Genomic DNA, 15,497 nt, shown 5'->3' with positions numbered 1-15,497 from the left:
CAATCGTAGAAAGTTTTTAGCACATCGAACAGATCTTGGACACAACAAGCCTGTGATACCATTTATAAACTTCACCAACAATGTAAAATGTAATTTATTTGTCGAGCAAAAACATCTTGAACGAAAAACAAGCTTGTGATCAGGTTTTTTAAAATTTAATTAAGATCGTTATATAAATGAATAAAAGCGACATGCAATACAAAGTTATTTCTTTTCTTGCAATGTCTTTGCACTGTTTTCCTTATGTGCACATCCCATGAAAGATTTATAAGCTCTTGCAGGACATGCTGGCAGCTCTAAGAAGGAATTAAAAACAATTTTGTGTGCTTATAACACAACACGTGGTACACCAGAATTAATTGTTGTTGTGGCTGCCTTATTGTGGTGCAAATATAAAAGGCGAACAGCAAACGCTTCTCATCCTCTTAAGATTTCATATACATAATTGTTATACAGTGTGCTTTAAAAATTGGCTTCCTCTAAATAAAATGCGAAAATTTGTAAAGAACTTTTGAACTTGTAACTTATTTTTTATGAAGTACAAAAAACATGAATCACAATCAAAAGGAAAAGAAAAACTGAAAAGAACAACAGCGCAAAAATCACAAACAATGCGGTTATTTTTATGGGCAGTTGAGCTCTCAAAAAAAAAAAAAAAAAAACTTAGCAACAATGGCAGAATATACAGCAGCCGAAATATGCAAATTGAATGTTTAAATTAAATGAAGTGAAGTTTAGCAAGGCCAAGAAATGTGAGCGGCAAATAAGAAGGCATATTTAAAGTTCATATACATTATAAAGCCTTAGCTTTCTCTTCGAAATGTTTGTGTCTGAAATGGGAACAGCATGTAACCATGATGAGCATGTCCTTGGCAAACATTTCACCTCGAGCTACGGTTTCAATTTATCTCACTTTCTGTCTATCTTTGTCTCTTTGCCTCTGCGGCTGCTGATGTGATTAACATTGCTCTCTGCTCTCTCTTCTCTGTTCTCTTTCTCTGTCGGTTCTGTCAACTATTGGGATGAGCTGAGCTATGCGTTAATCAAATGTCAATTACGATGCGGATTCCAAAAATGAATGTCAGCAGCCGCGACTAGAGAGCCTGGCTTGCTGACAGCGCACCAATTGCACAGAGAGCTCAGCCGTTAAAATGTTGCACTCGTTCTCTTTTTTCCCCCATTTTCCGCGCTTTTCCTTCCGCTTCTATTGACTGCACGAAGATAAAGACAACGCAACGTTGCTGCTGCTCTGCAATTTGTCTTTATTCCCCTATTTTGCTGTCGCCTTTTTTTTAGCGCCTAACCAAGTCTAGTGTTGGAATATGTATGTGACTGCGTCCTTGAGATATGTGTTCATTTCTACGTTGGCAGCATTTTAAGTCGCTCACTTTACTGCCTGACTCTTTGCCTTTTAGTGTCTCAACTAACCGGGAGGAGAAAGGAGGACAAACGATACCAGAATTATACTGATCTCTTTGCCATATAATTAAGTGTCAAAGGCTTACGGATCAAACGAAATCTAAACTCGTCGATGAAATGTCAATTGATGCCAAAGAAGTGAATTTCAGTCTCGCTTTGTGAACAAATAGGCACAATAATGTATCATTGCAGCTGACTGGCAAGTCAAAGGATTTCAACATCCAGGTGAACTGTGCAAGATAATAGAATCTTATGCAAAACAGGTAAGATGTGGGGGAAACAAAGCTCAAAAGAATAACCATGACTGGTTAATCTCTAGTTATTCATATCAAAGTTATTAATTTGAATTCATTTAGTTTCAGTTACTTAACAACAAAAATTACACAATTTGAAATTAAGAATAGAATCCAACTTAGGATAATAAATGATATTCGAAATGCAGAATTTAATTCTGTTGTAAGTTTGTTTCAATTTTGAAATGTATAAACTACATTTCAAACCCTTGACATAACCTTCACCTGTCACTTTATCTTCATTTGTAGTACATATTTTATTATCTATATATTCCCACACAACAACAAAATTTATAGTGAACAAGATTTACGTAATTTTTTTACTTTTAAGCAAAATTCGTTAATTTGTACATTTATTCGCAAAACGAAATGACACATGAAATTGAACCCAACAAGGTTTTAGATTATATTAGAAAATCTATGCAACCAGTGCGTTGTGATTTGCTGACTTCCAAGTTTTGCGGTTCTAAGAGTACAAAAGAAACACAAAAGGCGTTGAAAAATCGGCTTCGTGATGTACTTCTCTCCGAACTGATTTTAGGCAACTTAATGCACTACAATGATTATTTCTATACGACTAACATGGCGGAGGAATTACAAGAATCCATGGATCAGATGGAGGAATTGCCCTCTGACTGCAGTCAAATATCATTTAGTAGCTGTGAATCAATTGCAACCTTGGAGGAGAGCGATGCCGATAGTGAAGGGTCTTAAAAGTCTGACAACTATGATTTGACGAAAATCAAAAAGGCCCAACGGAAAGTGAAGTCAAAATAGTTGTCGGTTTTTGGCCGTCAATGTTTTCTTTTTATTTATGTAACATTTTTTATAAAGTAACTGCAATTCATTTAGAGTATCTCTTCCACGATTATATGGCAACCGAAATGAATAAAAAAAACCTTTGCCTTTTAACAAAGAATATAAAATTTGCAAGGGTAATGTAAAACTGAATTTTAAAACACATACTCTATTAAAACCTTGGCGGTAATACAAACAGTTAATTAACTAGAAACGTATCACAGCGAAGCAATAATAACAAGTAAGAAAGTTACAGTCGAGTGTGCTCGACTGTGAGATACCCGCTACCCATTTTTAATAAAGGCAAAATATTGCGGTATCATTTTCAAAATATACCGAAAATACTAAAAAAATACTAAAAAATATACCAAATGGTATGTTTGGTATATCGATGTAGTACACCATTCAAAATATACCATAAACGGCACAATGTGCCAGATTGCGGCCAAAGCAATTCAGACCCCTAGTAAGTAGGCGTTTTTGCCCATACAAAAGTATTTCTTTAATAACATCCACAATTTTTATCTGAACGCAACCCAATTTTCAGGAATCATAACTATTACAGTAATTATTATATATACCAAAATTCGTAGCTCTAGCTTTAAAATTACACTTGTTATTCGTTTTTTTTGATTTGCGGGGGCGGAAGTGGGCGTGGCAAAAATTTGAAACAAACTTGATCTGCGTGCAAACATAACAAATGCTGTCGAAAAAAATTATAGCTCTATCTCTTATAGTCTCTGAGATCTAGGTGTTCATACGGACGGACGGACGGACGGACAGACGGACAGACGGACAGACGGACAGACAGACAGACGGACATGGCTATATCGTCTCGGCTGTTGACGCTGATCAAGAATATATATACTTTATAGGGTCGGAGATGCCTCCTTCTACCTGTTACATACATTTCCTGCCGGCACAAAGTTATAATACCCTTCTACCCTATGGGTAGCGGGTATAAAAACAAAGGGAATACAACAAAGTGGCAAGAGGAAAACATCTTATTTTAGTGTCATTCGCACTGTGTCACTTGCTCCATGTGCTGCATAAACAATGCCAAACACACGCACACACACACAAACACACACGCACACACACACACACAGAGACTTACAGTGGTTGAAATGCGCATTGCTTGGCCTGAAGTGTCGCGTAATTTATTTCCCACCTCTTGGCATCGACTGACAAATGAGGTGATAATTTGGCCTCAAAAGATTTAGCGCCTTCCATTGTCAAGGACAACAATCCTTACTGAAGGCGAAAATGTGCGGCTTCTGTCAGCGGAAATTAATTAGAATTCTGTAACGTGTCTGTTGTGGTAATGTTTATGTAAATTGTTTGCTAAAAGATTAATCATGTTCCATTCTTTGCTAGATTGGCAATACATATTTTAAGAAAATACCAAGATGATTAACTACTTAACTACTAATCAGAATACTACTTTTATGAAATAAAGGAAATCAAATATACCAAACAAAATATAAAATAAAAGCAATCTGAATAATCTGTTATAGTAACATATTTTATATTTACAATACAGAAATTGTATATGATTATTTTGAAATAAAACTTGGTACTTTGATTTTATCTATGCCAAATATAAGGTTGGCCAAAAAGTCTTGCGGTATTTTTATTGAATTTTCAATTGTTCATAAAATTGGTTATAATAATGCGATTTAAATATGCGCCGTTTTGTTCGATGACGAGTTCCCAACGAGATGCCAACTTCATAATGCCCCTCTTATAGAAGCTCGCTTTTCTATTGGCAAAAAACTCGGAGGACCAATTTTCACAGGACTCTCTTGTGGCCAATTTCCGACTACCAAGCTCGTTCGCCATGGACAGAAATAGGTGGTAATCACTTGGTGCGAGATCCGGACTATACGGTGGATGCAAAAGAACCGCCCATCCGAGCTCCCGGAGCTTCTGGCGCGTCACCAAAGATGTGTGTGGCCTGGCGTTGTCCTGATGGAAGACAATTCGGTCTCTGTTGATCAATGATGGACTCTTCTGCATGAGTGCTGCATTCAAGCGGTTAAGTACAGGTCCGAATTGAGCGTTTGGCCATAGGGGAGCAGCTCATAGTGGATGATTCCCTGCTAATCCCATCAAACACACAGATGAACCTTCCTGGCCGTCAATCCAGGCTTGGCCACCGTCTGGGCAGCTTCACCGCTTTTCGACCACAACCGTTTGCGGTTCACGTTGTCGTAAGTGATCCACTTTTCATCGCCAGTCACCATCCGTTTCAAAAACGGGTCGATTTTGTTGCGATTGAGAAGCGATTCGCATGCATCCATACGGTCAAAAATGTTTTTTTGCGTCAAGTCGTGTGGCACCCACACTTCGAGCTTTTTTTTGAATCCAAGCTTCTTCAAATGGTTTAAAACGGTTTGATGACTCATGCCCAGCTCTTGGCCGATGCTACGGCGCTACTATGCCGATCTCTTTCGATCAATTTACCGATTTTATCGCAATTTTCGACGACAGGCCTTCTGGACCGTGGCGAATCTTCGACCATCTCTGCACCAGAACGAAAACGTTGAAACCATCGTTGTGCGGTGGAAATGGAAACTGTATCGGGTCCATAAACTGCACAAATTTTATTGGCAGCATGAGTTGCATTTTTGCCTTTATCGTAGTAGAACTGTAAAATATGCCATATTTTCTCTTTATTTTTCTCCATGTTTGTGACGCTATAATTCACGAACGAATCAAAACAAAAAAAAATAAATCAAACACGTGTTAGCGCGTGAAAAGAGCTTTCCAAAAAGGTATAGCATGAACAGATGCGACGAATAGAACTAGAACTACGCGCTTGCAAAGACACCTATCGGAAATACCGCAAGACTTTTTGGCCAACCTTATATTAAGGAAAATTCTATATTGCATTTCAGTTACACTTCAGCTTAAAGGCCTTAGACGCTCTGGCTCATCTCATTTTTATAAGAAATTGTATTTGTTATAATAATAATAATAGTTGCACTTCTGAAACATCAATAAATTTCTACAATATTAAATTTGCCATTACTTAGAATCGCTGACCAGCTGTCGGTAAAACAAGTTCGGCAAAACTTTTGCAACCGAAACTTTTAACCGGTTACTTAGCATATTGTGGAACATATTTTCTTAGCTGTTATTTCGATAGTGCATACTACATCACTGGAACACAATCAGCAAATATTTCCCTCCAGCTATTGGCATTAATATTTCAATATTTTGTGTGCAAGTTTTTTTAAGCAATGCAAGGGTCTTGTTGAAATTCTCTACTTGTCAGTTGTTGCCAGATTTACGTATTGTTATTGTTGAGGCAGCAACGGCAACGGCAGCATCAGCATTGAGGGGGAAAAAATTAATAACTCGGCTCCTTTATACGCTCCTACTCTGCCCCCAAGGTATTACATAAACATGTTTTTCACACATACAACTCGCAAAAGAAGGAAGCGTGTATGAGTTAAGGGGGGGAGGGGAGTTGAATATAAATTTACATGCAAACTCATAGTTGGACGCCATGGAAATGGCACAGCTGATGAAAATGGTTGATTTAGGTCTCGAATGCAAGTTATTGTTATTGTACATGTACATGTTCATACATGTTCATGTACAACTTTTACTGAATTCATTATGAATAGTTGCGGCTGCCTTCTGTATAAATCATTGTTGTTAATTTATAAAAACAACTTCACTCTGCCAGCTACTGTGCAACTCGAATTGAAATATGAGTTAGTTACTATTCACCCAAATGCTGTTGAGTTGAGAGCATGATAAATTTTGCACTATTCTTTATTTGTACTCTTGTTTATTAACATTCGCATACTGTGTCCACTTTTTTTGAGCTTCTTTTAGTGCCAAGCAGAATCCTTATGTGTTGTTAAACATGGCAAACATGTTTGCTATTGAGGGCCTTATGACATATTGATTACCTTACAGTCACCTACAAAGTTCTGAGAAACTTTTGAACCCTTTTGACAGCTGCCAAACTCTTAACTTGCCATCAATATTTAATCTGAAAAACGCAAACAAATATCAATATGTCCTTTGGGTTTAAGCTTTTCGATATTAATAAAATTGCAGCATGAACTTTTTAATATAGTTTTACTCCTTGACATTCATCACATCTGAATATGAATTCCGTTTGGCTTTTGATAGTTTGTTTTTAACATTAATTTACTATTTTAACAAGGAATTTTTCATTTGCTTCGTGTAAACGTAGAGAAGCAAGATACAAGATCTCGTATACTTAATAAATATTGTGTATGCAATATGTGGCAATCAGTTGGAGTCAGTTAATGAAACGTCGAGAAGCACATGCTACTTTTTTTTGCTTTCCATCTGCACTTCAATTTGAACTGCAAGAGATGTGCATGTCTCACATTTTTTACTGCTTTCAAGTGATTCCTCTTTGTTCTTTATGTAATTGCCAGCATGTAAACTTTATGTGGACTCTTTGTTCAATTTATAACATTGAAAGTTTGTGTTCATTTAAACTCCTACAATCGATACAACCCCTTCTCATATTGAAGTGCTTCTCAAACTGTAACTCTACCCATTTCTATGTCATGTTCTTATCATGTGTTTATCATTTCGACAAGTTTACTTTCCAAATATTATTCAGCAAATTGTTGTTTGCTGTTTTCTAATAGCAAACAAATGGAAAGTGACAAAAAAAAACTTGATTTATTAACCAATTTTTGTTGCGCTACAAAGTAAACGATTTTTATATAGGAGGCATGAAAGGATTTGAGCACGCCTAAAAAGTTTACTAAGAAAATGGCTTGACAAGAAAAAGAATATCAAGTATACGTCGCATGCATAACTAAAAGAAAAAGTGTTTGACGGTCAATTTTATCAGCTTGTTTTCAAGTCACAAACACACGGCCGACAGCTGTCAACACTCGACAAGAGTGAATGGAACGAACGAACATTTCAGTCTGTCCAAGTCTCTGCAAACAAGCAGCGGAAGTCCTGTCGTGTCTGTGAGCAGTGTCGAGGACAAAGGCAACGACAACGACAAAGACACAAGACAGGGACATGGCCTAAGGCCATCCGCCCTTGTTAAATGAATCTGAAATTCCAAAAGGAACAACAAGCAAATTGTTTATGTTAAGGAAGTCACGTTAAGTGCCGGCTGCCTACTTAATAAAAACAAAAACAACAACAACAATAATAGAAAGGCAGACAAAAAGACGAGCCTCTGTTTAAATGGAATTATGCGCATGGTTTTGTTGTGATTGCCAAATTCGCTTTGTACTTCAAAATTAAAGCTGCGCTTTCAACGATTTCTGATTAACAAAAAAGTCGGCAATTAATCGAAATGTTTGTTAAATCCAAAAATATGACCGCAAGTGCCAGAAGTGCACCTACTAAAGCGGAGCTATTAATCAAATGCCAGAAAAGCAATTTTTCAGTCCTGGCATTAAATTGATTGATTTTCAGCGGCCGGCGCGCAATGAACTGTTAAATAAATTAAGCAAAGTTCAATCAAACCGCAAATTCCCAAATAAATTATTGTCACTCAGTTATGTCGTTTATACACAAAATATTATATGACTGATTAGTGTAATCTGTGAAAATTTCAACCCACTTCTTTATAGCAAAAATACTTAAGTTGTATTTCTATCATTGACACTCTAATGCGAGTCGATTTTATAGATACTTTATGGGACTGAATTCTCCCCCATTGACTTCTGACTGGCTTCAATTCGAAAATTCACTCTCTGTTAGTGCACTAGAAATTGAATCCAAATGTGAATCATGTCGCACATTTCATATGCTGAAAGTTTTTTGCGGATTTCAATTGTAAGCAATGGGGTAATCTTAGTTCTTATCCCCAAAATTGTGTGAAGGCGAAATAAATGCAGCGTCTTTTTCAGCATGACATCTTTTCTTAAATTTGTCACTACTTTAACTACTTATAAATGAGTATAATAGAGACGCTTTTGACTGCTTCTTATGTGTCTGCCAGTGAGTTGCGAAAGAAAATGACAGACAGCAGTCGCAATGCGTGATATAATTCATTTAGCAGCCATTTTAACGATTGTCAAAGTGTATTAATAACTAAGGATTAACGCTACACCTCGTACCTAATTGATTTACAAGCTGCTAAATATCAATTTAGCCACTTGTTGTTGTTGTTGCCGTTGCTGCTGTGCTAGAAGTGAAAGTAAATATTTTCCGCCCGCCCCGTTCGCTTTCATCACGGCGAGCAAACAGCGCGCAAAACTTTTCTCATAAATACTCGATACACTTCATAAAAGGATTTATGTATTAAATTGACAATGGCAAATTGGATTATTGGATTTAGACAGCAAAAGGCGATATAATTCATTTAGCTTTGATGTCACAACGAAAGAAGATTGATATTAATATCACACAAAGTGAGCAGGAAATTCAAATGGAATTAATAAACCTTTTCAAATGGCCAACTTATCTTCGTGAGCATGACAAATAAAAGCCAAATTAACAAAACAGCTTGCTAACAAATTGGGAATTAGACAAAATCATTTCAAGCAGCAGAGTGGCGCAGTGGAAGCGTGCTGGGCCCATAACCCAGAGGTCCGAGGATCGAAACCTTGCTCTGCTATAGTCAAAGTGCTTCTTTTTTTTTCAAATATGTATTACCATTTTCTTAAACTCAATTTAATTTCAAGTTGATCAAATGCGCGCAAACATCTCTACAAGTGTTTTAAAAGGCCCACTGGCAATAGCAAATACAAGTTGAGTAAAAGCATAATGCGACTAAATGAAAACTTTTGCAACTCTTAATGAGCATTTATTTGCCCAGTAGCAAGTGCAATTTAGGAGGTGCCACAAAGTTTGGCAAGCAAGCCGAAGGCATCTGTTGAATTAGCAGCGGATGAATTATTCTTGACGTAGTAGAAGCACATTGAAGAATTTCAAATTTACGAATTTTGTTGCAGTAGTTTTATTTCCGTTCGACGTAGGCTAAAAATTGAATACTTAATGAGAATGAACTGCAGCATAAATATTTAATTAAGGTTGATGGCATGAAATCGAGCAAACTCAATAAATATTTCACTTCTATTTTGCCCTAATATTTATTTATCGAAATGTTGAAATGAACAAAAAATTATAATACACGTAAAAGAGCTTTAATATATACACGTAAATGAACATGCATATGTTACATGCAATCCGCAGCTTGACAGCAATGTATGCTTACATTCAATTAATCAAGCAGCGACTGCAAAAAATTCAATTATTCATACGTCATGTCAGACCAAAAGTCTCGCATAACCACAAAACAGAAGGGAGTCAAGCTCTGTACTTGCAAATAGTTGCAGAAATTTAACATTTTAACCAAAGAGCAGTTGTAGACCTTTTATAAATTACACAAATTTAGTTTTGATAAGTTTAAGAGAGAAACTGAACAAGTAGAAGAATTAACTTACTTAAAGGTCCTGGTTATAGTAAAAATCAAAATAGAAAGAGAAATTTTCTATTTGATTGATAAATCGTAGGATATTTAAAGGGACTCAGTATGAAGTAGTTAAGATTAGCTTCACCTCCCCTTCATAGGCTTACCTTGACTATGCAGTCCTTGAAAAATGCCTCGTTTCATTTTGAATTCCATTCAAATAAAAGCCCTAGGTGTTTAAATAGTACTTTCAACTAGGCCCTCAAATGGACTGTGTCAACAACTGACTCAATAAACAATTGTCAAAAACTGTCAATTATTTTGCCAGAAGCAAAAGGATGTTAAAAGTGTCCTTGGCCTATGCAAATTCACTGTTGCTTTCTCCTTTCGTCTATGTACTTTTGTTGATGTCCAAAAGAGTTTGCTTCCATTGATGATAGTATTCTTAGTCAGGCTACAAAAGGTGCTGCATAAATTGACTGATTTAATGGTAATTGCAAATAACAATCTCAAGTGTAAATTTAATTCAGCACTAATAAGAAAAAATATGTATGAACATGAACACGTACTTCTTGCTAATTAGTCGCTCAAAAGCACAAGCAAAGGAAGCTAACTTGATGTGGCTGTGGTCAACTGCTGGTAAAAGCTTTCAATTTTCGAATTAACCATGAATTTTGCTCGCCACTTTTACGTCTAACTCATCATCCCAAGGGTATTTCATCGAGGAAATTGCTGGTGGACATGTCATGTGTTAGGCCTCTAAAGTGCTGCAAGCGACCTCTGCCGGATATCATAGCGTAACTGTTAAAGGAAAGTGTCTCTCGTGAAATTGAAAAGTAGAATGTTCAGCTATGTTTTCATCACATCAAATACAATTGGGATGTCCACCCCACACTCTTTCGTCTGCTTGGTCAGTTGACTGTTGGCAAACTCTCAGCGCTTAGTTGTTTTTGGCATCTGTTTGACGATGTGTCGTCTGCCACTGAAAGTTCGACACGCAATTAATTTTACTAATCTCTGATGCAACTAGGTTGCACTTTTTCTCGCCCCGAAAAAGTCGAAAATTCATCGTTGCTGCTCTGTCACACACACAAACACATACACACATGGTCTAAGCTGAGACCAGTTTCCCGCCATTCATTAGCATGGAAATTAGAAAATATTCTGGCTCCCAAAAATTCAACTCTATCTCAACTATACATGGTTGTCTTTTCATGCCGGGCAAGCGAGCAACCGCTGCTCCAACTGCATTAATTTCCCTAACAAACTTTCTCACACATATGCTCACAGAGTGGCTTTGCGAATCCATGTACGTCCATATACATATACATATGTATACGAACGTATGGAGATAGCAGATGTCGTGATAATTTAATATTGCTATAAACTCAAAATACTCATAAATGCACATAACAATACTTTAAACATTACATTACAACACTAGCGTAGAGCTTTAAACATAGTAAAAAAAAAACTTTAGCATGCGTGCAAAAAAGTGAAGCAAATGACAAAGCCGATTAGCATATTATGCATTGCAAGCAAAATAAAAAATACAAATAGAAAGTAAGAGTGAGTGAGCAACCTTCATAAATATTCACAGGTGAGCGACGGTACAGGCTATAAGTAGTATGTCCTGCTACATACAGGCCCCATTGCATTGGAATCTTCTTTGGCTGCACTTTGCTAGTAACTTTCTTATACTTATAGCTCACCCTCTTTTTCAGTCAATGTTATTCCAATGTACTTCCAATGTCAAACTGGAACTAAAAGCGGCGTCAATTTGCGTTTGCTTAATGTTTGCTTTCTTCATCTAATTTTCATATCTGTATTCGCATAATTTTCGGCAGCGCTGTCTCTTCAACCATTTTATTGTGCTCGCGAACTAAAACTGAACTCTCTATTTTATTGCTGTCCCTCTCTTCCGTTTATCAATATGCTGATCAACTCAGCTTGAGCTAAGCTTGCTTTTTGTTTTAAGAGAGATTCAAAAGAGAACACAAATTTTTGTCAGTTTTAAAACAGCAGATGCTCTAACTAAAATTCTTACTAGCTAACAGAACTTTTTCGGCTACTTAAGAAGATGAAGATGAAATGTTGCAATTAATATGCATGACTTTTAAACCATTATTTATTTAATATATTTTATTTTATGTAAATGAAAGGTCCTTAAAAAATGCAAAATTTTCGACAGCGCTAATATGATTTTTTTAGAAGAAATTGCTGATTATATAAACGAAAATTAAACCCAAGTGTGTGGTTTCATCAGGAATTTCAGCAACATTGTTCATTTTTTTCTAGTAACCAGCGCGCAATTTTAATATAACACCAAAGTGCACTTATTTTGTTCAAGTGCCTTGAGGCAATTTCAATTTGTTACATGGCAAATAATATGAGAGACTGGGGAAATATTTTTGCGAAAATTGTAATGCACAAAATATAGAGCAAGTTTTTATTTTTGTGCGCTGACAAATATTTGAGATAACGACGTCACATGAATTTCGGGTTTTGTTTTGATGAGATAATTTTGCAAATGACACTTTATTAATTCTAGAAAAATATAAAATTACTTTGTTTATTTTTCTGTATTAATTTTGGGTCTAATCAACATTTGCACAGCTTTCATGGTGTAACCTGGGCCCAACCATTCATCCCAATAAATGCCAAAGTCCGTATTATCGTAATAGTCATCTTGTTGGGTATATTGACCATTTAAATTACTAACGAAAGGAAAGAAAAGTGATTAGAATTTAGTATATGTCATAGAATTTGATAACCAACCTGGAGCCACATTTGTTGTACCACCAACCGCCCAGACAGTTAACGGCACAGCTCGCTTCGCTTAGATCGTTATCCCTGTCGTAGGTGCTGAACTTTTGCTGCTCATTATCGCGCATCGAGTCGCCGGCGGTGCCCTCAAATGTGCCCAGCCCTCGCAGCGTATAAAGCTCGCTCTCGCCATCGATAACAATGTTATCATAATGTGCGTAGCTACTCTCGTTATGGAAATTGATCAAGTGTATGTAAAGCTCATGAGGTCGCGCCACTGTCATGCGATGCAGCTTCTCCAACCCAATGAAAAACTCTCCACTCAAATTCCCAAAGCCCTCCTTGTATTCCAACCAGTTGCGATTGAACTTAACGCTCCCATCGAGGCGTCGCTGTATCACCGTCCAACCATTTCCAGCGAAGCGGGATTCGCAAGGCACTTCGAAAGCTTCGCCATCATCGATCTTGATTAAATGCACATCATTGGAATCACCAAAGGCCAAGCAACTGGTATCGTCGGTCTCTGTGATTGAAGTTGTGCTCAAATCCTCTAGGTTCTTGAATTTGTCGGTAATATCTTTTGTTTTAGTCTCCAGATGGAATATAATTTGGTCCTTCACTTGCAGATCTTCTTTTAATAGCTCAATTTGCTTGGCCTGCTCATTGATAATCGTTGTATAGCTGGAAATTGTCTCCAATCCTTCATCAATCAGCAGCTGTTTTTCCTTTAATATAGCATCTGAATCTATAGTTGTTTTTCTCTGCAGATCTTCAATCTGTTCCGCATAAATCTTGTTGAGCACTTCGAATGCTGAATTTTCTTCGCGACATTTAATTAACTCATCATTAATTTGACTCTTTAAGTCTTGACTTGCGTTTTCATTTTCTCGAGTAATGGCTTCTTTTAATTTGGTTTTATATGTTGCTTGCAGCTTTTCTATATCATTATACGATTTTTTTAACTTATTTTGTATTTGCAATATTTCCAATAAATTTGCTTGCACATTCAACACTTGAAATATTGAAATTAATAATAGAACGTGAAATGTTTTTGTCATTTTTATTTCCGTTTTGTTTCAGTCTGTATTTTTGTGACAACCGCAGTGAAGATTGCGCGACAGAGAACTAAATACTGAATAATTTTACTCCATGCTTAATAACACAATTTTATACATACCCTCTACACATAGGGTAGAAGGGTATTTTAATGTTGTAGCGGAAGGTAATGTATGTAACAGGCAGACGGTGGCATCTCCGACCCCATAAAGTATATTTATTCTTGATCAGCGTTAACAACCGAGACAATATAGCCATGACCGTCTGTCTGTCTGTCCGTCTGTCCGTATGAACACCTAGATCTCAGAGACTTTAAGAGATAGAGGTATAATTAACAGCATTTGTTACGTTTACACGCAGATCAAAATTTTTTTACAATTTTGCCATGTCCACTTCTGCTCCTGCAAATCGACATAAATAAAATTTGGTATATTTTGCACGCTATTGCATATGAATTTGAATGTAACTCTAAATTAATATACTTAATATAGCCTATGGTATATTTTAGTATTTATTGTGGTATTTTATATTATATGGGTAGCGGGTATCTCACAGTCGATCACACTCAACTGTAGCTTTCTAATTTGTTTTGAAATGATTCAATATATATATGTATTTTGTGTGCTCCGTCTATTGATAAGAGTTTTCAGAGCGAGAGAGCCAATACTTTGTAGCACACTTTCACAGCGTCGCGGGTCAAAGTGTTATCAGGAAGCACTTAAAATATTTGTAATAAATTAATTAAGGTGTAATTTGCTACTTCTCAAAGCATTACCCATTAGAATTTACAAATGTGTCAATCATAAAACCAAATGAATTTTAATACACAATTTTTAAGTACATATATTTTGATTGTTCTTGGAAAATGAAATGAGATTAATGATTATTAAGCTCTTTTTTTATTGTGGGGATTTCTTATTATGTGTCATTTTTGTTTAATGCATCGTTAAAATCCATTTATAGAAATTGCGCCTCAATTTTAATGCGAAATATTATGCTAACATTTTTTAAGCCTCAACCTTAGAGTATATTCAACTGCTTTTAAAAAGTTGTGTTAAGTTCTTTCAGTTTCTAATTTAATTCTCGTGTAAGCTTAATCACCTGTTTGAAATATCAAACACAGTTCATGGGAAAGTAGAACACTCTCTACAAGGGCATGGAAATTGGGTCAACAAAGATATATCTTATCACTTCTAAATTTAAATACTGGACTGCATTTAAGGGTTCTACTATTTATAAGTAAATGAATTTATTTAACATAACTTATAATAAGATAAGAACAAATAATTAACGAAAAAATAATGATACTTAATAAACTAATAAAAAATTACAGAATAAAAAATAAATATTAAGTTAATTTATAAATTAGAAAGCAAAAATTAATTACCATTCATTCATTTATTAATTAATATATAATAAAAATATTATTTTTTATATGACAAATATGTAATTGATTCAGTTACAAAGCTTTTAATTTTTTGTCATACATTTATTTTTTCTCTTATTAAATTGATAATACAACAAAACCGACAGCCACACAATTAATACAAAATGAATTTAAGCCCACAGGGTAATGCACATAATTGAAATTATTATTGCCAACATTGTGTGCACGTTAACTAAGCAAACAAACAGTTAACTAGTTTGGAGACCAAAGTTTTTATTGGCGAATAGTTACACGTGAATGCAATTACAACATTTTCGCGTGCAAACTCGTTCCTGCAACTCGTTAACACTTCAATGCTGACCAGGAAAAGTTACGCTAGTCAAGTGCTAAATATTTA

At 35.8% G+C, this 15,497-nt stretch overlaps 1 protein-coding gene and 1 non-coding gene across 2 annotated transcripts; one reads left to right on the top strand and one right to left on the bottom strand.

Annotated features, from left to right (window-relative positions):
- The first annotated feature begins 9,024 nt into the window (after window positions 1-9,024).
- Window positions 9,025-9,096, top strand: Trnam-cau (transfer RNA methionine (anticodon CAU)). Its single transcript has one exon. It is a non-coding gene; the product is annotated as a tRNA-Met (tRNA).
- Window positions 9,097-12,059: 2,963 nt separating this feature from the next.
- On the bottom strand, window positions 12,060-13,766 carry LOC117564324 (fibrinogen-like protein 1). Its single transcript, XM_034243024.2, has 2 exons — window positions 12,670-13,766; window positions 12,060-12,608 (listed from the first exon to the last, which is right to left on the bottom strand). The coding sequence occupies exons 1-2, from the start codon at window positions 13,713-13,715 to the stop codon at window positions 12,464-12,466; spliced, it is 1,191 nt and encodes a 396-aa protein (XP_034098915.1). The 5' UTR covers window positions 13,716-13,766; the 3' UTR covers window positions 12,060-12,463.
- Window positions 13,767-15,497: the final 1,731 nt, after the last annotated feature.

This window comes from Drosophila albomicans, chromosome 2L, assembly GCF_009650485.2.
Source record: "Drosophila albomicans strain 15112-1751.03 chromosome 2L, ASM965048v2, whole genome shotgun sequence".
NCBI classification, from domain to species: domain Eukaryota; kingdom Metazoa; phylum Arthropoda; class Insecta; order Diptera; family Drosophilidae; genus Drosophila; species Drosophila albomicans.
Note: the sequence above shows the minus strand (reverse complement) of the source record. Positions and strands in the feature narration are given on the sequence as shown.